We start from the raw sequence: 25,821 nt of genomic DNA, 5'->3' as shown, positions 1-25,821 counted from the left end.
TATTTTTAAAAATATAATTTTTTGGCTTTATTCTGATAATGTTCAAATTAAATGAATATATTAAAATCCATAAATTGGTAGAAAAGACTGTGCACCTCCAACAACTTCACTTCAATCCATATTACATTATAGAGAAATTTTTATCTTATTGATAGTAAATCTGTTATTTAACATTTATTTTAATTTATAATACAGATATTTAGGAGAAAATAAACATAGTATGTTACCTATAACTTCCTCCTATAAGTTAATTTTAGAAGGTGATAGGTTTAAAAGTAATCATTCTATTCAATGATTCAGTAAAGCAAGTATTTTTACCTGAAAATAATCCGGAAAATCCATTTTTAGCAACAATGTTCTTCATTATAACCCAGGTTGACATATGCAAAGGCATAGAAACTAAATGTTAAAGAAATAATGCTATTATAAATAACAATTTAATAATTCCTAATACAGATAACACAAAGTAGTGTTCATGGCCCTTGGGGATATATAATTTCATTACCGTAAGAGGTTTGTTTACCTAAAAAGCTACTTTAAGTTTTATTTTTAATAGATTCATGAAAAATAAAAAACAGAAAAAGGCTGTATATTTAAAGATGTATAGGACGGGATGCAATTAAGGAGGAATGTACTGAGGGTTTCTCCTGACTTGATAATGCTTGTTTCTTAAACTTGATGGTAGTATTTTTTAAACTTTTTTCTAGGTCTTAGAAACTTTTCATAATGAAATTTTTAAAAGATGTATAGACAGCTACTTTGGAGGCTGAGGTGGGAAGATCGATCTCTTGAGCTTAAGAGTTCAAGACCAGCCTGGTCTTGAACTCTTAAGTGAGACCACCATCTCTTAAAAAATGTATAGAAACCTTCATGGGGTATCCAATGCCAAAGAAAAGTCCTCACAACCATTTTTCATTCACATTTTATTATAAATAGTTATAAAACTTTTTTTTTTTCTAAAAAGAGTTCTGAGGAAAACAGCTCATTCTCCCTAGCAGTGTCTTGAGTTATTACTACCTTTCTGAATGGATATGCTAGTCTTGAAATAAATTAGACCAGTGCTCTCCCCTTCAAAGGGTTTATTTTAGCTAACAATAACATCTCACTTATTTGCAACCACTCAAATATCTGGAAGAAAATGAATAAAAAACTAATTTTTTAAAAACTTAGCAAAAGTAGATGTCACTGAAGTATAAACATAAAGCTTGTTTGTAAACCAAATTTGTTTATTTTCATTTTACGCACTTTTCTAAACAGCTACCTTGGCCCACAGACTACTAGATGCAATAAGATTAAAAAAAAAATTTAAGAACCAGATACACTACCATGTAAACGACATGACAGCTAACATGATGAAGATTTCAATGTCTTGTTTTGAGACCAGCTGGATGATGGGCAAACAATCCTATACTGCCCTCTCTAGCTTTTGAGAGCTGCTACTCTACAAAAATCGATGTTTACATGGAAGACAACCCTGAATCATTAAACAAGATTAAAGTATGTACCACTACGCAAGCCTGGAAGATAAAAGTTAAGATAAAACGATATCTTTCAAAAATGACTTTCTAGAATTTTGCCATTTAATGGAGTGTGATTCATTATCTCCAAATTTCATTTATATAAAATATCAGAATCTCTGACTATGAATAAATGAGGACTAAGATAAATGAAGCCTTATGATTTAAGAAGCTATACCAGCAATAGTATAAGCATAAACAGTAACTACAGCAGCCCAACACTGATTACAAAATATGAATGAAATTTAACTTTCTAAAGAAAGTCAATGACAAGAACTTTCTAAGTTGGCAATTTTCACTTCATGTTTAAATTATTTCATTTAAATTTTAAAAACTAGTCAAAGAATGGTGATCAAGCAGCAGGTGTTTCTAATCTTGTAGAACTCATGCCCCAAACTAGTTTCTATTTTAACAAGAAGGTGAAATTAAGAGAATGACAAAAAGAATATCAACTGAAGGTAAGCCAAGCTCTAGTGGAACCTTAGAAGTGTCTCCTGCCTAACATTTAAACATTAAAGAGCTACTCCTACAGGTAATAAGCAAATTCTCGCACTGTAAAGAAACACTTTTATTATTAAATATTTCAAGCATAGAGAAAATAAATGCTCATTTACTGAACATCCAAATTTACTATATCGTAATAACTCTTTCAGATCCAGTTGAAGCCCCCTATATATTCCTCCCCAATAGTATTTTTCCTCATTCTCAAAGGTAATCACTCTTGTCTTTCTTTTTTCATCTTTCTCATGCATTTGTTTAAATGTTTACATCTAAACATATCCACATATATACTCTTCTTTGTATACATCTGGAATGTACAGAACAATGTATACTTTTCTTTATCCTCCGTTTAAACTTTATATAAATGATATCACACTGCACACTGACTTCTGCAATGTGCTTTCAGAATTATCTAGGTTGGTAAGTGCAGCTATATTTTATTCATTTTAATTGCTGCATGGTATTGCATTACATGGCTTATAATGATTTATCCATTTTCCTGTAAAGGGACATTTAGGTGATTTCTAACTTTTTGCTGTTTTAAAAATCTTGCCTTGGATATCCTTGTACATGTGCAAAAGTTTCTCTAGGGCACATATCTAGGAGTGGAACTGATAACTCAGAATGGACTCCTTGCTACTGCCAGATTGTTTTCCAAAGTAGCTGTTGCAAATACTGTTACCATCATGGCATAAAGTTTCCAGTGAGCTACATCCTCCCCAACAGTTTAATTTATATAAAATGTTCTCTCACTGCTGTTCCTTAGTATTACCAAAATTGAACATTTTAAATAAGTTTATTTGGCAAGTATAACCATTTCATAATGATTCATTTCTATTTTAAAATAGAAATACGATAAATATTGAAATACAGAAAAATATTGCCTTAAATATTAAAACCAATGTACTATTTATTAAATCTATTAAACATTTTAATTTTAAAATGTTTAAAAATTAAATATTGCTTGAGTAGTTTTTTTTTTTCTATAGTTCTATTGTCCAGTTAAGAATAGTGTTTTAAAAATATTAAATGTGTTCAGAGAAAAAGAAGTTTAACTTCTGGAAATAAGTACATTTGGGCCAGGTTTAAAAAGCTAAAACCAGAGATTAAATTTTTAAAAATTAATAATATACGACACACTCATAAATTAGGTAAAAGTTATCTCTGTTATAGGATATGGCACTTACTACATGCTAATGTGCTTCTGAATGCAGCCTCTGTTCCAGTAGCTTATGAGCTCTTTGAGGATTTGGGTAATTGTCTCATTTATCTGTATATACCAGCATGGTGCCTGACACAGTACAGGCACTCAGTAATTGACTAATGAATGAAGAATGGAAGAAGTGGTCAAAGTAGGCTGACAGATCATATACTTGCATGGAACTATCATTCTATAGTATGATAGATATAACACTTCATATTTTCTTTTTTGCTTAGAGAGAAGGGATTTGGTATAGTTGAGCTGTGGAATGAAGGAAGTCACTTCTAAATGGAGCTGAGTTACTTCTTGGGGATAAATAATGTAAATCCAAACAGTAAGTATGGGCTGATTATCACTCAAATTGCAAGTGTAATTTCAACTGAAATGTTATCTTAGTAAACCTTTAAGTAACTGGTTCATAGCTGAAGTACACTAACAGATTAAAATTTACAATGATAATCATGGAAAATTAAAACCCAACTCTTAAGATTTTTCCTTTTAGGTTTAAATGAGGAAACATTAATTAGAAAAAACCGGTGATAGGTAAGAGTTAAATCTAATAAAGAAAGATGGCTCCCTGGTGCCAGTCTCAATGAAGATATATATCACAATCACTTAGGGATCATTTTCAAAATATACAAGCTAGAGTTCCACCTCAGAGTCATTAAATGAGAGTCTATTGAGGGTGATGTCCAGCTTTAGGTATATTGAATAAGCACCTCAGGTGACTCCAATGATTAGTTACCAACATAAGTGGCTCCCAAACTTTAGTGTGCATTAGAATCTACCTGTACAGATTCCCATCTTTCCCTTATCAACCACCATGACCACCACTACCTCAATGCCCCAGTCATTAGCCATTTATGCTAAATTACACCAAAGAGAAACTGGTGAAATCCTACTATATTAAATATTATACTTAAGAGGGGAAATAGAAATTCTGATAAGAAAAGAAGAATGAAACAAAGTAATTTTGAACTGTCAAAGGAGGACAGATAGGGCTTGGGTTTCTAGAAGGCTCATGCCTAAAACAGGGAAGTGGGAGAAGCCTAATATAATAAAACTCTGATTACCTCCCAGGTTTTCATTAGCTTCTAATATAAGAGGAGAGTAGGTATTTGACAGGTCAAAGACAAGGATGTCACCAATATCCATCAGATTCATTTGTAGAGGTCTGTAACCAGCTTCTTTCAACATTATACCTATTTTACCTTTTATGCAAACTATTATAATCATGGGTAGAAGAATTTTTATTTACATTGTAATAGTCTTATCATAAGACTTACATAATTTTGTAATAGACAATTTCCCATGGGTTTGCTACACTTTCTAAAGGGAATAAATGACAGAGGGATCCTAGTAGAAGCAAATAGGAGTACACTTTTGTTCTAGAAGAAATTACAGGTTATGAAGAAATAAAAATAGATGGTTTTTATGATTAAGTTGGGTTATCCCAGAAATGCAAAGGCACACAGTAAAAATCTTTAAATGTCATATTACCATGTTAACAAAACCATGGGATCATGTAATAATGAAAAAGCATCTGATAATGCTTTCATATACAGATATATATATATACACACTATCAAAAAAAAAAAAAAAAGAAAAAAGTTTCCCAGTAATTTCCTATCCTTTATCCTGATTTGTCTAGATTTATCTTATTGGTTTATTTCAAAGACTTATGAGGACAATAAAAATAATAATTTGAAATAGATCTGAAAACAAACTGTAGGAAAAGACATCATAAAACAACTTAGCTTTTAAATGACAAAGATTATTTCTTCTTTATCGCAGGTATGAGACTTAACTGATGGCATTCAAGAAACATTAGACTTTACATTTTCTTAAATTTTTTGTTTTTGTTTAGAGATTTTCTGGGTATTCCATTCTAACAGTATATTACTTTCAGTAAAATACACAAAGAATAATGCAGAAGAAAAAAATCTTGTTTTCTTTATTTTAGATATTCTTACAATATCTGGATGAAAAACAAAAAAATGCTTTAAATTTATTAAACTTACTTTTATGACTTTCATATGTCCAAAGTTGTGTCTGCTTTTGTGTTTTTACTACATCAAATGGTAAAGTTGCAACAGCTGCAAACTATCAGAAAGTAAGATTAATTTCCATCAACCTTTTAACTTTTCCTAAAATATTTTTACATTCTTCTAATTAGTACATTATTTAGTAAGAATAATAATGAAAATAACAACTTTAAAATGAAATAATACATATATCTTTTAAGTCTTCATTAAAGAAAACAGATATGTATTTCTCACTATACTCAAAAGTAAAAAGCCTCAGAAAAATTCCCTTACTTTCCTGAGGTCACATAGCTACTAGCTGCAAAGCCACAATTCCAACCACACCTCTCTGACTCCACTACCAGCATTCACAATTTCTCATGCTCCTTTGTGTTTTATTATTCCTTTACATCACAAGAAGGTACAACACATATGTCAAAGCAAAAATTCTCAAGTATCTAGTAAGCATTTTAAAATTTCCAGCAAATGCTTTTAAAATAGAATAAAAACTTAAATTTGAACAATGAAAATGAATTTTGAACTTTTAGCTCTATAAACCTTTTAAAATAGTTATGTAAATGTTTACATATTAAAATATAGTTACAATGGTTTACAAATTAGATTTTTTCCTATTAATGATAAAAGCTGGATGCAAATCACATTTCAAATAACTTTTCTCAAAATAATTTACACTTATTTCCACAATGCCTTGAGTTTTTTTAATAACTTAATTCTTTTAAATATGTTATCACAATATTTGATACAACAGCCATGCAAGGTTAAAACTGGCAGGTATTTTTGCTTCCCAACTCACATTTGGCCAATATGGGCATAAAATGCCCCTTTAGAATCACTTATATTTTATTTCAACCCAACAATTTGATTTACGTTCTTGAAATCAGCTTTGAAGATTTCAGGTAAGGTAAAATCAATGATTTTTCTCCATCTTCATTATCTATCATGTAGTAGCTACAATGTTATGTAAGCCATTTTTGAAACTCTTTCTAAAATAAGGTGGTTTAGGCTGTTCTGTTTTCTGACAGAAAGCCTGGACACTCACATTCAGATGTTTTTTCTGTTGTAGAGACAAAACGTTATTTGAAAACTGTCAAAATGCAGCAATTTTCTAGATCATTTTAAAAAATGCTAAAAAAATAGATTTTCTAGGTTACATAGAAATAGTACAATAGAGGACTCTCCTTTGTATTTCTGCAAAACTGGTAAATATCCTAAAGCCATTATTCAACAATACTAATTGCTTTTTTTGTTCAATAGGCTTATAATCCACTAGGATTAATTTGAAAGATTTTAGACTGGGAATATTTATATCTAAGTTTTAAAGTCAACTACATGGCTTCCTTGGCCTAGATTTTCTGAGATATTATTACAATATTTTTTTCCAAGTCTCCATCACTTCACTCTGCTCCTTCACTATTGTTTTTATGTGGTTCCAGTGTGTTATTGTCTCACTACAAGTTATTACAAATTCATTTTTGGAAGTATGTGAGTATAAAAAAACTATTACCAATGTCAGGGTGATATAAATCTGCATAATGAAAGTCTACTACAGGACTTTCATATCATTCTACAAGGAGGTGTGGAAAAAGATAAACTATTACCCAAAAAATGGTAACTTAAGATTCCTTCCTTCTGACTGTAATTTTTGTTCAAATTCTTTTAAAAAGTACTTTAGTAGGACAAAATGTTTCCAAAGAAACAGGAATCAGCAGCAGAGGCTAGAAGTGCTTAACGCATATGAGATGACACTGCATGAAATATTATGTAATCAGAGCAAAATTACAAAATGCTCTAAATAATAAAACTCTAAAGTATTGTAACTGTAATGATCTAACAAATTCAAAAGTTTCTCACAAAAATGTTTTTGCAACATAAAAACATAAATACAGTAGTTTAAATTATTTTATTTGCTAATAATTTGTTTCCTTAAAATAGATGGAAAATATTTAGAAAAACTTTCAAGCAGTGCAGCCAAAGTGGATCTCAATATACATGAGATGTTATATAATATTTTGTTTTGTTTTAATACAACAATTATTTTTCTGGAATATTAATAACAAAAGAATAAACTTACAGAACCAGACAATGCCCCTGAAGTAAAGTTGATCATAAATGATGGCTCATATAAACCAGACTTCTCACATAACCACTTCTTTAAAATTTCATAGTTATACCAGTACATTGCTATAAAAACAGAGAATGAAATGAACACACATTTAGAAACAAAATGTGGACTTTAATAAAAGAGTTATGAGGTTATATATTCAGGGGATAGACAAATTCTAACCTTGACACACCTTGCTTTCTGCTTAGACACCCACTAGGGTGGGATTTCTTTTTTTAAAGCAAAATTCTCAGTAATATTCTAGCAGTCCTATAAACAAAAAAAAAACTATGCATCAATGAAGTATGACTATAATTCCAAAGCCTGACAACAGTACAAAGGAAAAAAGTAAAGGCCAATCTATTCATGATCATAGGTACAGACTTCCTAAAAACAATAATGAAAAACAAACTGAAGTCAGAAATATTTCATAAAATATCATACACTATGATTAAGTTGGGTTATCCCAGAAATGCAAAGGTATACAATAAAATTCTTTAAATGTCATATTACCATGTTAACAAAACCATGGGATCATGTAATGATAATGAAAAAGCATCTGATAAAACTCAACACTCTTTCATTTAAAAGAAGCAAGTTTCTTGGAAACCTAGAAGTAAAAGGAAACTTCTTTAATTTGATAAAGAACATGCATCAAAAACCTATACCAAAAATAATTATTAATGGTTAAATGAGATTTATTTTCTTTAAAATGAGAAAAACGATGGGGATGTTCATTATTGTCATCATACTTCAAAAACTCACTGGGCAGCAAGCAAGAAAGAAAAATTATGATTATAAATGATGATATAAAACAGTTAAATTTACATATATTTTTATATATATCCAAACCAAAACGATAGTAAGACAAAGCAGAATTTATAACAGAATGTTAAAACATAGCTGGATATAAGCTATAGAAAAAAATCAATTGCAACTGTACCAACTACAAAGTTTAATTTTAAAAAATTAAAATAGAGCTTTAAAAATAGCTACTAAAAGCTGGGGACAGTGGGGTGCACCTATAACCAAATGTCAGAAAAAAGAGATGAATACAACCTTGATGAAGAAAAATTTGACTCTCTCCTAAAACAACTTCTTAAAGACTTATTATTAACATAAAGAGATGACATTCCTAGGGAAGAAAAATAAAGTGACATCAAGATTTTTCTTAGCCAAGCATGGTGGCACACGCCTTTAGTTCCAGCTACTCAGGAGGTTGATGTGGGAGGATTACTAGAGCCTTGTAGATAGATCAAGGCTACAGTGAGCCGTGATTGTGCCACTGCACTCCAGCCTGGGCAACAGAGTGAGACCCTGCCAAAAAAAAAAAAAGATTTTTCATAGAGCACTAATAATTCAGTGTGGTATTGGCCTGAAGTCAGAAACATTAACCAGTGAAACAGATCCATGCATACATGCATACATGAAAATGTTATATGACAGAGATGACAATGCAGATCCCTGGAGCAATTATGGTTATTCAATAGATCAGGGTCCACAACCCCAGGGCTGAGGATTGGTACTGATCTGTGTCCTGTTAGGAACTGGGCTACATAGCAGGAGGTGAGCGGTGGGTGAGTGAGCATTACCTCCTGAGCTCCACCTCCTGTCAGATCAGCAGTAGCAATATATTCTCATAGAACTCTATTGCTAACTGCACATGTGAGGGATCTAGGTTGCGTGCTCCTTATGAAAATTTAATGCCTGGTGATCTGAGGTGGAATAGCTTCGTTCTGAAACCAATCACACACACACACACACACACACACACACACATACACACACACACAATTTTTCCAATCATGGAAAAACTGTCTTTCACAAAACCAGTCCCTGGTGCCTAAAAGGTTGGGGATCACTGTAACAGGTGATGTTGGGACAACCAGCTATCCATGTGGGAGGAAAATGAAATTTAAAACCTACTTCAATTTCAAAACCCCAAATCAATTATGAATAAATGAATGCCAATGAAACAGTGCCCAATCTTATTAAAAACCAGGGAAACACAAATTAAAGTGAGATACCACTTTAAATTATTAAACAAAAATTAAGAACTTTGACAATAAAAACGCTGGAAGGGGTGTGAAGCAGCAGAAAATTTCATACATTGCTGGTAGGTAGCTAGATCACACAATCACTTTAGAAAAGAGTTCTATATTACCTAGTAAAATTTGAAATGTATGTATGTATATGAACCAACAAATCCAATACTGGATAAACTTTCAAAGGTGCACCAAGAAACAACTGATTAAAAATTTTCATAGCAGCATTGTCTTAGTTGTTTACTCACATATAAATGAGTAAAAATGAAGAAAACAGTTGCATATAACACAAGAAGGAATCTTAGGAAAATTTTTTAGTAAAAGGGGATTTTCAAAAATAGGCAAAACTAACTAATATAATGTTTGGCAATAATATGTATGTGGGAAAACTAATTCTTTTAATGAAATGAATGGCATTTAATATACTGGTTACCACTGGGGTTGTGACAGTGAAAGAACATATTTGTGGTTTCATGATTTTTAAAGGATATAGATACAGTTTCTCTCTAGATAAGTATTTCTTTTGGGTCTTAAAAACTTCTATGACCCACAGGGGAAATGCCACTAGAGTATGTACATTATATAAGTTACTGGTAGATTTGCACTTCTCACTTTTCATAATTTTCTCCCTTTTCATAATTGAGTAAGTAGTACAATAGCCTACTTGATTTGTAATAGTCTTTTACAGGGTAATCATTTAATGGGGAGATGTTTATTTTTAATAACTGAAAAAGTAGGAGCCCATATAATTCCAAAGTGGTCTTATATGGATTCTATCCTTTGATTCGTAGTTGTTTTACTTATCTTACTAATTGTTTAGAATAATACTAAATGACTTATTTAGAATGTTAAAGGTACTTTGCATTCTCTGAATATGAATACCCACTAATTAATGTATAAAAACTAATAACAAGCTTGAATAAAAACTATTCATTCAATAAAAGCTTGTAAAGATCTGAGAGCCCAACAATGAAAAAGGAGTTTGTGGTCACTACAGACAATAACTTACCTTTAATGGTAAAGAGTTAAAAATCTAGTAACAGTAATATTTAACAAAGCTACGTAAAATTGAGTAGCTACAAATAAGATAAATCCTACCTGAGAAAGGTACATCTCTAAGAACAGTAGGAGCCCAGCCCCTCCAAAGGGAAATCCAACCATCTTCAGATACTTTCTTGCTGACAAATCGATGCAGTTCCATGTAAGAAAACTTCTTGGACTGCATCTTGGTTCTAATCAATTCTAGTGGACTTATCACAGTTACTGCACCAACTAATACAAACAAGTTTAAAAAAAGAAAACAAAAATAAAGCCATGTGCTATGCAAATACACATACTGTAAAAATTAATATTCATATCTTTTATGATATTTTAAACTTTTATTCTATAATGTCTGAAAACCTTAAAATTAAATATCTAATGATGTCAACATAATTGACACAGATCTTTCCCTTGATAAAAGTTATTTCTTAAAAGTCTATTTTCATATATCTTACTTTTTCTGGTTTCAACTCTCTCAACGGCAGTTCCAGAAATGTTGTAATCAACCAGAACTATGAAAACCAAAGCCCATTCCAGTTACTGACCCAATAAATCCCACTCCCATTTAGCAGAGTAAACGTTCTTCTGTATAGAGTCAACTTTCCTTGTGATCAAACTCTGAATCCCAAAGTTTTAAGGAAAGTGATTCAGAACTTTGGACTGAAGCATGCATGATCCCACGTGATACCTCAGAAGTTCAGGTGAATCAGAACCAACTCTGATGTCACTCTAAAAACTCTGTCCATGATTTGACCAAGATAGGCTGAGCCCATCTCATTCTGATGGTAATCACTATTCCATATGACTTCTGGAGTATCTATCCTATATTAACAAATTAATATAAACTGTAAGGCAAAATATATCATACTAATATTCTATATATTGTACAAATTATCTGTGAATGTCCCAACTTAAACAGAAGATCTAAACAGAAATCAAAATGAAAATAAAGATTTATTACTCACATCTGGCTACAATTCCAGCAACAATTGGTATGTAGGTTTCATTTTCTCCTAACTTAGATCTCAGAAGAGCACTTAATTGATCATAGCAGGTAAAATAAATAACTGTGGCAGGAACTGCCATCACTCTGTTAGATCACACAAAAAGATTTGTTCAAAATTATCAAAAGATTCCACAGTCTTAAATTCAAATATTATTATATAAGCGAAAAAACCCTTATATTTTGTGTAAGCTAAAAACCACAACAAATTAGCCTATGAGATCAATTTTTCTTTTATTTTAAAAATGGTTAATACTTAACTTAGTAGGCAGTAAAAAGATATAAAGTAGGCATTTGCCATCCAAAAGTTTGCATTCTAGTTGTGAAGACAGTTACAATATATAGCATTAAATAAGTGCTAGCATGGTGGCACATGCCTGTAATACCAGCTACTCAAGTGGCTGAGAAACTAGAATCACTTGAACCTAGGAGGCAGAGGTTGCAATAAGCCGAGATCATGCTACTGCACTCCAGCCTAAGGGACAGAGCAAGACTGTCTCTAAATAAATAAATTAAATAAAAATAAAACAAATAGGAAAAGACAAATTAAGACAGACACTTCATCTCCTTAACTTGTTCTGTTTCTGGTCGCCCAGATCTTCTTTCTCATTCATAATTACCATAACATCAGAATCAGCAAAATAAAAAGTATATGAGAAATTGTAAAACATTTTTGAACTATAGACCATATATCACTCCTGCTTGTAACTAGACATAAATTATAATTAACTTCATCAGAATTACATACACTAATTTTAAGGGAATTCTAATGATACACTATTTTAAAAGAAATTATTAAAAGGGAATTATTTAATTCAAACACAAAGTTGCATGTACTGTCATGTCGATAAATATTAATGCAACAAGAAATGAGTCCATGTTTATGATATAACTACAGAACATTCACAGACCATAGTCTGGAATGCTTAATCTTATATGGTGGACTTTGCTGCTGAGAATTTAGGAGCAGGACTGACTGGTGAGGTATTAGATCTGCCACTAACTTCAAACCTTAAGCATTGCTTAAAATAAATGCCTCAAATTGACTAATTTCCTCCATTAAAAATATAAAGTCCTTGGGAATAAATGAGACAGCAAAAGCTAAGTTATTATTTTAGATTTTTACATTTAATATTGAGTTTATCATACTAATTCATGTAATCGCTAGTTAGTAGACAATTAGAATTATCTGGAGAAAGTATACATTTTGCAATATATCATACAGCTTTAGTAAAATGAACAAATAGACATCAAAATCTTTATTTCTGAACATGAAAAAAATTACCATATGCTTGTGTAGCAAAGACAACACAGCAGGCTTGGTTGCTCAAACCTTGTATAACTTCAGGAGGGCCTATGTGCATGCCTGACATCTGGACAACTCATGGGAACGTATCCCCTGGAGTATTCCCTATTAGAAGGTTTTTTGGACATCTGAAGCACTAAACCAACTTGTCTAGGTTGATCTGTATACTGCGATTTATAGTAAACTTCTTTCCTTCTATGGGTTTAAAGTTTTGCTCATCACAACTGGCCTCAAAGACAGAATGTGTCCATACAACCCATGCTCAATAAAAGCCCTACACTCAAAACTCAAATGGGTTTCCCAAGGCAGAAGCACTTTGTATACTTCAGAGCTCACTAACAGAAGGATAAGCACATCCTGTGCAATGCCATAAGGGAGGACTTTGGAAGCCCATTTCTGGACAACTCCTGATGTGCCTTTTTCCCTTACCGATTCTGTTTTGTATCCTTTTCCTATAATAAACCGTATCTGTGAATATAACCTCTTCAGGTCCTGCAAGTCTTTCAATACATCATTAAACGTGCAGGTGGCTGTGAGGCTTAAAAACAATACCTCAGAAAATGAAAGCATTCTAATATTAAAAATGCAAGACTTTGTCCAACCATGCTGATTATAGGATAAAATAACATCCATTATTTGGTAGAAAAAACATTAAAATTCAACTTACAGGGTAGGAGGAAGGCCACTCCATAGAGATTTAATGCCCTCATTTCGAATGATTTTTAAAAAGGCATCCTAAAATTATAATAGAAAAAAGTAATCAAAATATATCTTTAAACCTGATATATAAAAATTTATAGTGATGATTGGTAATTTGATTCTTTCGGGTATTTACATCTAAAAAAATTAGCTTTTTGGATTTATGTCTGTTCTTTTTAAAAAGGTAATTTTAAAACACAATTAAAATGAAGCATTTCTGGATGATACTAACTTCTTACAGAATAAAGTCTATATTACTCAGCTCTAGATTGTTCTAAGAGCTTAGAAAAAAAGCTTTTGAAAAGATTATTATAAGAAAGGAAGGAGAGCAACAGCAGAGAATTGGTTAGATAAACTCTCCTAAGCATGAAATCAGAGAAAATATTAAAATGTGCTATGTGAAATCTTTGGAGAGGAACCTAAAGTAGGCAGAGCTTCTATTAACAGACAAACTCTTACAATTTGATAACAAAAAGATAATTAAAAATTGGCTAAGGATTTGAATATGAATTTCTCCAAAGAATACACACAAATGGCCAATAAGCACACGAAAACCTGTTTGGCTGCATGCAGTGGCTCCGGCCTGTAATCCCAGCACTTTGGAAGGTAGGAGACCCCTTGAGCCCAGGAGTTCAACATCAGCCTGGGCAATATAGTGAGACCTTATCTCTACAAAAAGCTAAAAAATTTGTTGGGCACGGTGACACACTCCTGTGGTGCCAGCTACTTGGGAGGCTGAGGTGGGAGGACTGCTTCAGTCCATCAGGGAGAGGCTACACTGAGCTGAGATCACACCACTGCACCCCAGCCTGGGCAACAGTGAGACCCTGTCTCAAAAAAAAAAAAAAAAAGAAAAGAAAAATAGAAAAAGGAAAAATGTTCATCATTGATCATTATGAAAATGCAAAGCAAAACCACGAATGAGATGTCACTTCATACCTACTAAATAAGCTAAAATTATAAAGACAGACAATAAAAAATACTGGTGAAAATGTGAAGAAATTGGAACCCTCAGATGCTACTGGTGAGAATACAGAATGGTGTAGCCTAGCAGTTGTTCAAAAGGTTAAACATAGTCATCACATGGCTCAGTAATTTCAACTCCAGTTATACTCTGAGAGAAATTAAAACACATATTCACATAAGGTTATAACCAAGAGAAATTAAAACACATGTTCACACAGAAACATGAATGTCCATAGAATTATTCCAAAAAGTAGAAACACCCCAAATGTCTATCAAATGATGAATGGATAAATAAAATGTGATATATTCACATAATATTACTTGGCAATAAAAGAAACAAAATACTGATACATACTACAACATGGATGAATCTTAAAACACTGTGCTAAGTAAAAGACGTTAGTCACAAAGGACTGCATATTTTCCCAGGAAAAAGAGCCCTAGTAAGACAGAAAAGTTTTAGACAATAACCACTCTACTCTAACCAAACAACAAAGTGAAACTTGTGGCACCACGACCTGTATCAGCAAAGGCTAAGTAGGTAGCCTAGACTTCCATCAATGTAAGGCTGACAGAAGGTCAATAAGGAACCAAGACTTTTACCCCTACCAGGTCAGCAGTAAGGCTCCTTCATCCCTCTGCTAGGGTGGTGTCACAGGAGGAATAGTGGAGAGTCAGTACTTTCACCATCACCCAGCAATGAGGCTACCCCACTACACCGTCAGTGGAAACCATGTAGAAAGCCAGAACTCCCATGCATGCTCAACAGTAAAAGAGGTCTTCCCTCACACTGTGCGTCAATAGAGGCTGGGTGGGGAACCTGGACTTCTAACTCTATCCGACAGTAACAAGGTGACATCCTTTCTCCCCCATGGAAGCAATGTCAGAAAAAGACAGCTAAAATAGAATGTTTTAAGTGAGATTAAGAGTTTAATGGAATGCTAAAAAATGTTCAAGTAACACAAAGGAAGGCAGGAAAAGCAAAACAGAAATAGAAAACAGAACAAAGAGAAAATTAAAAAAATAATAATAGGCTTAAGTTCTAATCTATAATGCATTACAATAGTTAAACTAAGTATACTAAAAGATAAAAACTGACAGAGTGAAGTTAAAACACGACTCAATTTTATGTTATCTAAAAGAAATTCACTTCAATTATAATGTCATAAGCAGGTTGAAAATGGATTGAAACACTCAACACATTAAAGATGTTATTCCCCTCAAAATTAACATACAAGTTGAATGTCATTCCAATAAATACCCTAGCAATATTTTTTTGTAAATATAAACAGGATCAAGCTAAGATTTATGTGGAAAGACAAAGGAACTCTGGGGATAGCAAAAACAACTTTGAAAAAAAATATAAGGACCAGATTCCGAGTCTCACGCCTCTATCTCAGCACTTTGGGAGCCCACAGCAGGAGGACTGCTTGAGCCCAGGAGTGTGAGACCAGACTAGGCAACATAATGATACTCTGTCTCTACAAAACATAAATCACAGTGGCACATGCCTATAGTCCCAGCTACTTGGGAGATGGAGGTGGGAGAATCTCGAGGCATGTAGATTGAGGAAGCAGTAAGTCATGATTGCTCCACGGCACTCCAGCCTAGGTGACAGAGCGAGGCCTTGTGTCAGAAAAAATAAAAAGAAATATAAAAATAAAGTAAGAGGAATAAGTGAATCTAATTTCAAGACTTACACGTGCAATAATTAAGACTGTGGTATTGACAGAGTGACAGACAGAGATAAATGGAACAGAATAGAAAACTCAGAAGTAGACACACCTAATATGCCCCACTGATTTTTGACAAAGGTGCAAAAAGCAACTCAATGGAGGAAATAAAGCCATTTCCACAAAGGCAAGTGAACATCCATAGGCAGCAACAACAAACAAACCTCAATCACAGTCTCATGCCCTATATAAAACTAACTCAAAATGGATCAAGGACTTAAATACAATTTTTATGAAAACGTCTTCAGAGTGTAACAGTAGACAAAAAGTTCTTAGCCTTGACACCGAAAGCATGACCTATAAAAGATATTAATAAATCAAACTTCATAAAAATTAAAAAGTTTTACTCTGTGAAAGACCATGTTTAAGAGGATGAAAAGACAAACTAGAAGTGGAAAAAAATATTTGCAAACCACACATTCAACAAAAGACTAGTATCTAGAACATATAAATAACTATCAAAATTCAACAGTAAAACTACAAACAATTTTATTAGAAAAGGGTCAAAAGACATGAAGAGCCTTTTTACTGAAGAGGGAAACAAGCATATTAAAAGATGTTCACCATCATTAGCCACTAGGGAAATGCAAATTAAAACCACAACGAGATATCTCTACACAGCTATCATCATTGGTAAAATAAAAGTAGTGACAACACCAAAACACTAGTGAAGATGCGGAGAAATTGGATCAGTCACACAGTGCTAATGAAAAATGTAAAATGGTAGAACCAGCGTAGAAAACAGGTTAGGAGTTGCTTAAACTATAAACATGTAACTACCACATGACTCAGCAACTGTATTCCCTAATGCATTTTTCCCAGAGTAAGTGAATGTTTGTAGCAGCTTTATTCATAATAGCCAAAATCTGGGAAAAAACTCTGAAAACAAACTGTATTATATCTGTACCATGAAATAATCTATATCATGAGCAATACAAAAGGAACAGATGATTGACACATGCAACAACCTGGATGAATCACCAGGTAATTATGCTATGTAAAAAATGCCAACCCCAAAAGGTTATATATGTTATGATTCCATTTATATAACATTCTTGAAATGACAAAATTACATAAATGAAGAACAGATTAGTAGTTGCGAGGACTTAAGGAGTTGGTGAGAAAACAAGGGAAATGGGTGTGGCTCTAAAAAAGGAAACAGGAAGAATCCTTGTGATGATGAAATTATTCTTTATTTTAATTGTATCAATCAATGTCAAAATCCTTGTGGTGACACTGTATTAGTTTTGTAAGATGGTACCACTGGGGGAAACTAAGAAAAGGGTACATGAAATCTGTCTGTATATATATTTTTAATTTTATATTATTTCAAAATAAAAATGGTTAGTTTTTTAAAAAGTTACCTCCCCCTTTTTTACACAAAACCATGAACCTATGAAAAGGTTAACAAAGGGTTAAACAGCAAAGAAGTAGTTCCCTGTTCTCAGTTTAATATGATTCTTCACCCTCTTGCAATTAGAAAAATCTTTCACATATAAGATTAAATAGAAAATATACTGTGATTCTAAAAAATATAATCACCTTACCAATGTTCCCTGGAAATTTCCTGGCTTCTTATACCACAGTTTGTTGCCTCCCTCTTCACAGACACATAGATGATCCATGAGTCCATTACTATATACAAAACATTTTCCTAGCAAAGAAGATTCCAACAGCCAACAATTACCTCATATAACCTTTATTATTTTTACAGATGAACAATTTGACATCACAATGAGGAAACTAGAAAATTATGAAAAGAGAATCTTGAAAAAGATAAATAACCATCTCTACTTTTTAGGATGAAATGGACATAATTAATTTGATTTGCTTAATGCTACTGCAATGCATTCTAAACTCAGAGTTGTTAAAAGTAACTGCAAATTAGTACTTTATGTTTTCAGAACTGTGTAAGAAAATGGCTGGGCACAGTGGCTCATGGCTGTAATCCCAGCACTTTGGGAGGCCAAGGTCAGGGGACCACTTGAGGCCAGGCATTTGATTTCAGCCTGGGCTACACAGTGAACCTCCAACTCTACAAAACATTTTTAAAAATTAGCTGGGTGTGGTGGCACATGCCTGTAGTCCCAGTTACTCAGGAGACTGAAGTGGGAAGATCACCTGAGCCCAGGAGGTCAAGGCTGCAGTGAGCTATGATCACACTACTGCACTCCAGCCTGGGTTGGGTGACAGAGTAAGACTCACTCTCAAAAAAAAAAAAAAAGTACACAAATAACTTCTTTTAAGTTTTTAAGTTATCTGAGGGAATGAAGAAAGAAGATAAAAGAGGAAAACTCATTTAGAGAAGAGAACACGGACATAAATCTTGTCTATTTGTCCAGAAGAAAAATCTGTGGTATGCAAGGGAAATTCAGACAAAAATAGAATTTTTTAAAAAATATCATTCTCAATGTACATAATGCCATGCTTTGTCTCTTTTTCTGTATCTGTACTCCTCAGTCTAGCCATTTGTCACATTCGACCTAATGTAGTAACAACCTTCTTCTCTAGTACCAACTTCTTCCCACTTACTGGACTAAACTGTTACCAAAATTGTCTTCACTGCCCAACCGTATATAAAAATACGAAGCTGTGAATTTTGTAATACTTAAGTCTGAGTGTTGCCTTCTGCTTTTGTGGTTTTCTTTAACATATAGGAAATTACCTTTTTAGCCTCTTCCTACAATCTACTCTTTCATTCATCTAAAATATCAGGGTTGTTCATTCCCTCTCACTGCTCTGTATTCAACACAGTGGCTTTATATCTGAGCCAATTTTCTCACAGTCCAAATTGTGTTTTCTGCCACTTAAAATGTGGTTGCAATGCCATTATCTTTATAAACCTATAAAATACTAAGGAATTGCTAATCTTGCCTATCTTATAAAAACACATCATTATTTGTCTCAAATTCTACATAAACTACTATCCAGAAATTAACCAAGCTATCTGATAAAATAATACATTTCCAATCACTATATTCAAGCAATAGTTGTATGATGGTCATGATGCTCTAACATGGGCACAACTTTTGGACACGGGAGTAAGCTAGATTCTAAGGTCCCTCACAAATATAATTCTGTTCTTACCTCTGAGGCACATCTACAAATACATAACCATCCTTTGCTTTAATTAGTAGGTCCCTACAAATGTTATATATTTATTTTTTGCCTACACTTCATCACGTACAACTAAATGGTGAAAACAAAAATGTTTTTCATGAGGGTAAGAGGCATCTATTTTAATAAATTAGCAAATTAATATTATGCAAACAAAAATAAACAAAGGAACATTTAAAAATCAAACATAACATTTTAGGGTAATTAGTACACGTACCTTTGGGGAGTGGGTTGTTTTGGGCTTGGAGTCTAATTTTAACAACATCCAGGGGTGTCACTATTGAAGATATGTAAGTTTCAATTAGCAAGTGGTATCTGTAAATTGGATAGATGTTTTACAAAGAACACAAAATACATTGATTCATACTTTTCCTCATGGCTATATAATGGGTGAGCTTATTTATCTTAAAGTAGTCTTGAATGTAACATTCTAACTTTTTTGCCCTTCAATTTTGCTAATCAGTGAAAGACAGACTAATTACTTCTCTCATGAGTACCAACTGCTATTTGTAATATTCCTACAACTATCATTCCATTAGCAATAAAGTTGGTATTTGTAAGAAAATATGCTTTCTAATAGAAGAAGCAAAAGTTCCAAAAGTCTTTGAGAATAACTTTGTATAAGTAATCAACAGTCAAATGATATTAGTCTTCCTAATCTGTCAAATTTACCTGTATCAAATAAGTGGTACAGATAATAAAAATTTGAGTACACTGGCCATAAAACATCTTTAGCACTAAATTATGTTATTCCATTTGGGCACGGCACAGCAAAGGAATATAGTTTTAATATGTATGCTATATTTTATCCAAGTAGAAACAAATGCCAAATAATGGTTCTAAGAAAACTTTTCCTCATCTTGAGAATGACAATAATCATATTAGATGATCTCTATGACCTTTATAACTCAAATTCTGACTTGAAAATACATCATAAGCAATTAATTTATTTGTTCTAATCATTTGTTATTTGTATAAACTACGCAACTTAAAAATCATTAAAATGCTAAACTATCACCTAACTATGTCATTTGGCTACATCTACAAGAAGCTGACTGTAAGAAACAGAAAACTGTGATCCAGAGAAATTTAAGAAATTCCATTAGTGCAAAATAAAGATTATTTGTAATTGTTGCTAACATAAATTGCTAAAATTCTATATATTCATTATGGTAATATTTTATTCCATCTTCTTGTTTTCTATTATAAAAAAGGAGAATCAGAAAAGTTTAATGTTGATAGGGACCCAAAAGAAATCTCAGTATAAGTCCCTAATTTACAGATGAAATAATGAAGTTCAAATAAAAGTTAGATTTCAACTTGAAAATGGCAAAGCAAGGACTAAAAATTCAAGTCTCTTGAATCTCTGTCCAGGGTTGTTTTCATATAATAATATGATGAAACATTCATGGATCATAAATGATAGAATGTGTTGTGGGAAGTCAGGGACCCCAAACGGATGGACTGGCTGGAGCCATGACAGGGGAACATAAATTCTGAAGATTTCATGGGCATTTACCAGTTCCCAAATAATACTTTCATAATTTCTTACGCCTTTCTTAATCTCTTAATCCTGTTATCTTCATAAGCTGAGGATGTACGTCACCTCAGGGTCACTACGATAATTGTGCTAACTGTACAAATTGATTGTAAAACATGTGTTTGAACAATATGAAATCAATAACAGTGATTTTAGGGAACAAGGGAAGACAACCATAAGGTCTGATTGCCTGCAGGACTGGGCAAAATAGAGCCATATTTTTCTTCTTGCAGACAGCCTATAAACGGATGTGCAAGTAGGGAAGATATCACTAAATTCTTTTCCTAGCAAAGAATATTAATAATTAATACCCTGGGGAAGGAATGCATTCCTGGGGGGAGGTCTATAAACGGCCCTCTGGGAGTGTCTGTCTTACGTGGTTGAGATAAGGACTGAAATATACCCTGGTCTCCAGCAGTACCCTCAGGCTTACTAGGATTGAGACACTCCACCCTGGTAAATTTGAGGTCAGACTGGTTCTCTGCTCTCGAACCCTGTTTTCTGCTGTTTAAGATGTTTATCAAGACAATATGTGCACTGCTGAACATAGACCCTTATCAGTAATTCTGCTTTTGCCCTTTGCCTTGTGATCTTTGCTGGACCCTTCTCAGGAGTTTGTGATTTTGTCCTTGTCCTGTTTCCTCAGAAGCATGTGATTGTTCTCCTTTTTGCCTTTGAAGCAAGTGATCTTGTGACCTACTCCCTGTTCTTGCACCCACTCCCCTTTTGAAATCCTTAATAAAACTTGCTGGTTTTGCAGCTCAGGTGGGCATCACAGTCCACCGATATGTGATGTCACCCCCGGAGGCCCAGGTGTAAAATTCCTCTTTGTACGCCTTCTCTTTATTTCTCAGCCAGCCAACACTTAGGAAAATAGAAATAACCTACATTGAAACATTGATACTAAAACTCAAATGGAAGCACTGATTCATTCAAAGTTACATAATCTACATCAGTAACATAATTTTACCTATTAGTGATGTCAGTATAGCTCCAGTACATGAGGCAAGCATTTGTTGAAGAGGTGTCACTTTGATAATCTCTTGTCCTCTTGTTTCGGGATCCATATTTTTAACTAATTAAATACAAACCTGTTAAAGAAAAAGAAAATATAAAATTAGAGCACGTCCTCTGATACTTCAAAAATGATAATGTCCTTCAGCTAAGCTGGGTGAGCAGCATCACAATAGTAAGACAACTAAGAGAGAATTAACCAAACAGATACAGACCACATAATAGAATGAAAGCAGTTGACCAGTAAGTCTCAGAGTCAGTGAACTTAGCCTCATAAACACTACTAAGAAACCCTCCCCAGTAGAGTACAGAGGTATCAGCAAATATAGCCCTTTATTAGACACCAGTAGTTGTTGTACAGATGTAAAATAAAAACACATAACCTTAATAAGTTTTATCTTACAAAAATTTGAGGAGAAAAGCAACATAAAAACATAAAAGTCTTAAAAAGTCAGATAATACAAAACAGTATAAAAATAACTTATGAACTTACTATTCAAAAATAATCACTGGCCAGGCACGGTGGCTCACGCCTGTAACTCCAGCAATTTGGGAGGTCGAGGCGGGTAGATCATAAGGTCGGGAGATCAAGACCAACCTGGTTAACATGGTGAAATCTCGTCTCTACTAAAAACACAAAAAATTAGCTGGGCGTCTGTAGTCCCAGCTACTGGGGAGGCTGAGGCAGAAGAATGGCATGAACCTGGGAGGCGGAGCTTGCAGTGAGCCAAGATTGCGCCACTGCACTCCAGCCTGGGCGACAGAGCAAGACTCCGTCTCAAAAAAAAAAATAATAATAATCACCAGCAACATGAATGCCATCCTTCCAAATGTCTACGCACATATACACATACATATGGATACGTCTATACACACACATTTCATCTAACTAAATACTGTATATTAATCAAACACATACACTTATATGTTTGTGTACATACAGCTTTTCTGAAAAACAGGTTAATACTATTTTGCTTTAGTAGCCTGCTTTAACAAAAATATATTATAGACACTGTGTCAATAAAAACAGATTTACATTTTTATTGCTTGCACAGTAGTTAATTATATTTAATCAGTTTCAGATTGTTAGATACCAGGTTGTTGCCAATTTCCAAACTGTAAAATATTCTGCTATAATATTCTTATACATACATATATATCTTTTTGTAACCTTCCTGCAATTACTCTAGGAAAAAAAGTAAGATTGGTGGGATAAGCTATTTTAAAACTTGATACAGGGCCAGGTGCGGTGGCTCACACCTGTAATCCCAGTACTTTGGGAGGCCAAGGCAGGTGGATCACCTGAGGTCAGGAGTTCGAGACCAGCCTGGCCAACATGGTGAAACCAAGTCCCTACTAAAATTACAAAAAATTAGCCAGGCATGGTGGTGCAAACCTGTAGTCCCAGCTACTTGGGGAACTGAGGCATGAGAATCCTTTAACCCAGGAGGCAGAAGTTGCAGTGAGCCAAGATCGCATTACTGCACTCTAGCCTAGGTGACAGAGGAGACTCCGTGTCAAAAACAAAACAACAACAACAACAAAAAAACTTCATACAAATTGCCATGATGCTTTCCAGAAAGCTTGGATCAATTTATACTTCTACTGGCAATATGAGAGTTCTTACTTATGCATGACTTATCGAATTCTCTGTCAAATTACATATCATTTTTTTCTGAACCATTCAAAAGTAGGCTGCATACATCATGTCCCTTCACCATAAATATGTCAAAATATTATCTTATATAATCACAATACAATTATCAAATTCAGAAAACAATTTTGAACAGTACTCTACAGTTCATATTCCAATTTTGTCAATAATATCGATAATGTCTTTTATAAAAATAAATGGTAATTTTATTGTTTCTTTAGACTTTTATTATCTACCTACCTGGTTTGAGTCTTTTCTTCAACTCTATGCTCCAATATTGTATCGTCTGTAACATCAGTAGCCAAAAACCTATAATTAAAAGAAAGTAATTGTCTTATCTTTTCACCCAGGAAAAGGATAATAAATCTAAAAGAAAGGAGTACATAAAAACTTCAATACAAAAATCAACAAATATTCATTAAAGGCTTTCTACTAATTGCTCTGAGGAATATAACGAGCACTCCATACAGGCAAGCATTAGTTACAGAAGCATTTTCACAAAAACCTCATGTTATTCTAGTTAATATACTCTGCTTTAAAAACAAATAAGCAAATGACTCTAGAGCCCAAACACAGTAATCAATCTTACCATCATTTACAGTAGAACAACCAGATTTTGTAACACAAAATTAAAGGTCCAGCATCATCTATGAAGGTTTTTTTTTGGGAGGGGAGTGTAAGAGGGGGGACCCTTTAATCTGAATTGAAACAAGCAACAAGCTTTAGATCTAACTTCCAAGTCACAGGAAATTCAGCAACTAGGGTAACAAGGTAATGGATGCCACATAACAGTAGAAGTTGTACTCTTTTAGCTTACAGGACTATTGTCTTGATTTCTCCAAGTCAAAGGTGGGAAAAAAGGTGGCAGGGGAGATTAAAGGAATCTTGAAAGAGTCAACCACCAAAAGAACCCTGGTTGAAACAAACAAATTTTTCCAGTTTGAAGGTAACTAGTGATACCTGAACATGGTCTGGTATTAGATAATACTAATTTGATATTAGACAATATTTCAGACATCTTGTTTATTTTGTATGTAGAAATAATCTTTTAAGATTATTTTAAGATATCATTTATCTTTTAAGATATCATTCTAAATTATTAAGGACCATAATGTTCTAATAGCTGTAGTTTACAAAACTTCAAAAACATAAATATACTAAAATGTTAATGATTTGGTAAATCTACGTAAACATATATCATAAATATTTCATTGTTCTGTATTTTTCTTTATATGTGAAAATATGTATAATAAAAATATTTTAGTTCCTGAAACTTATGTAGAATCTTCAAGTCTAGGGAACATCATATTTGTAACATTCATTTAAATGAGCTCCTTTAAGTGGAAAAATAATATATGTATGCTAGAATACAGGTATATTTCTCTTCCAGAATGGTAAAATGGCCCACAGTACTTTATTGTTGACACTGATGCCAGCAAGGTTGACACTTGAATATGTGCACATGAAAGTAAATCCAGAAAACTTTATTACGTTTTTAGCCATTAGAATGTAAGGAAACAAGTCAGAAATTTAGATACAACTTTTCAGAATAGTTAATGAAATTGTTTCATAACATATATACTATTTTAGAAAAATAAGTTACATCAATTATCTCCTAAAATCATATTACCTAATTATAATGAGAACTGAAAAATGAGTCTCCTTTTCAATTTATTACAAAAATAATGAAAAAAATGCAAAACTCTACTCCCAGAGACTTGGGAGTACACGTAGAAAATGTGAGAAGTGATTATCAGTGAACTGCCTAGAACTCATAATGTATTCAACATTGCTTTAAACTCCCTAGAGTTTTACCAACCTACTTATCTTTTTTCTTTGCCACTTTCTATTCGCCTATATGCAGACACTGTCCCTTTTTCAGGGAGGACACATTCTAGTGGGATAAATCACTCTAACAAAGTATCTCTTGGCTTTCTTATAATAGTAGAACATCTCATCAACAAAACGTTCTGCAAGAACAGTTTTCCTCCCTCAACTCCCTGCAAAATTCTTCTTTTCTATACCTTTTCTGCTTCTGTATGCTGCTGAAGTAACCATTAATAATTTATTCTAACTAGCCAACGTGGTCTTCAAGTGTAAATGGGAAGCATTCTCCAACATGAAAAACCCATGAGCCCTTGTTAAGAAACATGTTACTTAATAACAAAATTCACTCAACCAAGAGATTAAGAACATTTAGTAAAAGGATTAAAGTAATTTACATTTAAGCCAGAAGACAGAAAAGTACCTCCTCAGTCTCATCAGAATTTTTAATTTTTTCAAAACAAATATGTGTTAAATGCTATCTTATAATCTTGATTTACCTTCTGCATTAGTC

At 33.1% G+C, this 25,821-nt stretch overlaps 1 protein-coding gene across 7 annotated transcripts in view; it reads right to left on the bottom strand.

Moving 5' to 3' along the window:
- SLC25A40 (solute carrier family 25 member 40) overlaps positions 1-25,821 on the bottom strand; it is a 55,252-nt gene that overhangs the window by 2,835 nt on the left and 26,596 nt on the right. For 5 of the 7 annotated variants that reach the window (XR_005242405.2, XM_038004574.2, XM_038004575.2 and 2 more), the window contains 10 exons: positions 23,724-23,792; positions 21,786-21,906; positions 19,493-19,552; positions 17,706-17,812; positions 13,428-13,495; positions 11,417-11,541; positions 10,509-10,682; positions 7,336-7,445; positions 5,241-5,322; positions 319-399 (listed from right to left, as the gene is read on the bottom strand). Coding sequence is in view for 6 of the 7 variants with exons in the window: in XM_038004574.2 (XP_037860502.1) it covers positions 319-399; positions 5,241-5,322; positions 7,336-7,445; positions 10,509-10,682; positions 11,417-11,541; positions 13,428-13,495; positions 17,706-17,812; positions 19,493-19,552; positions 21,786-21,882 (904 nt within the window). In the remaining variant the exon portion in view is untranslated. Of the gene's footprint in view, positions 1-318; positions 400-5,240; positions 5,323-7,335; positions 7,446-10,508; positions 10,683-11,416; positions 11,542-13,427; positions 13,496-17,705; positions 17,813-19,492; positions 19,591-21,785; positions 21,907-23,723; positions 23,793-25,821 lie in introns of all 7 variants that reach the window. The other 2 variants (XM_007982283.3, XM_038004577.2) reach the window with 2 other exon arrangements.

Source organism: Chlorocebus sabaeus, chromosome 21 (genome assembly GCF_047675955.1).
Source record: "Chlorocebus sabaeus isolate Y175 chromosome 21, mChlSab1.0.hap1, whole genome shotgun sequence".
Lineage (NCBI taxonomy): Eukaryota > Metazoa > Chordata > Mammalia > Primates > Cercopithecidae > Chlorocebus > Chlorocebus sabaeus.
The sequence above is the reverse complement of the archived record's forward strand: the minus strand, read 5'-3'. Positions and strand labels throughout refer to the sequence as shown.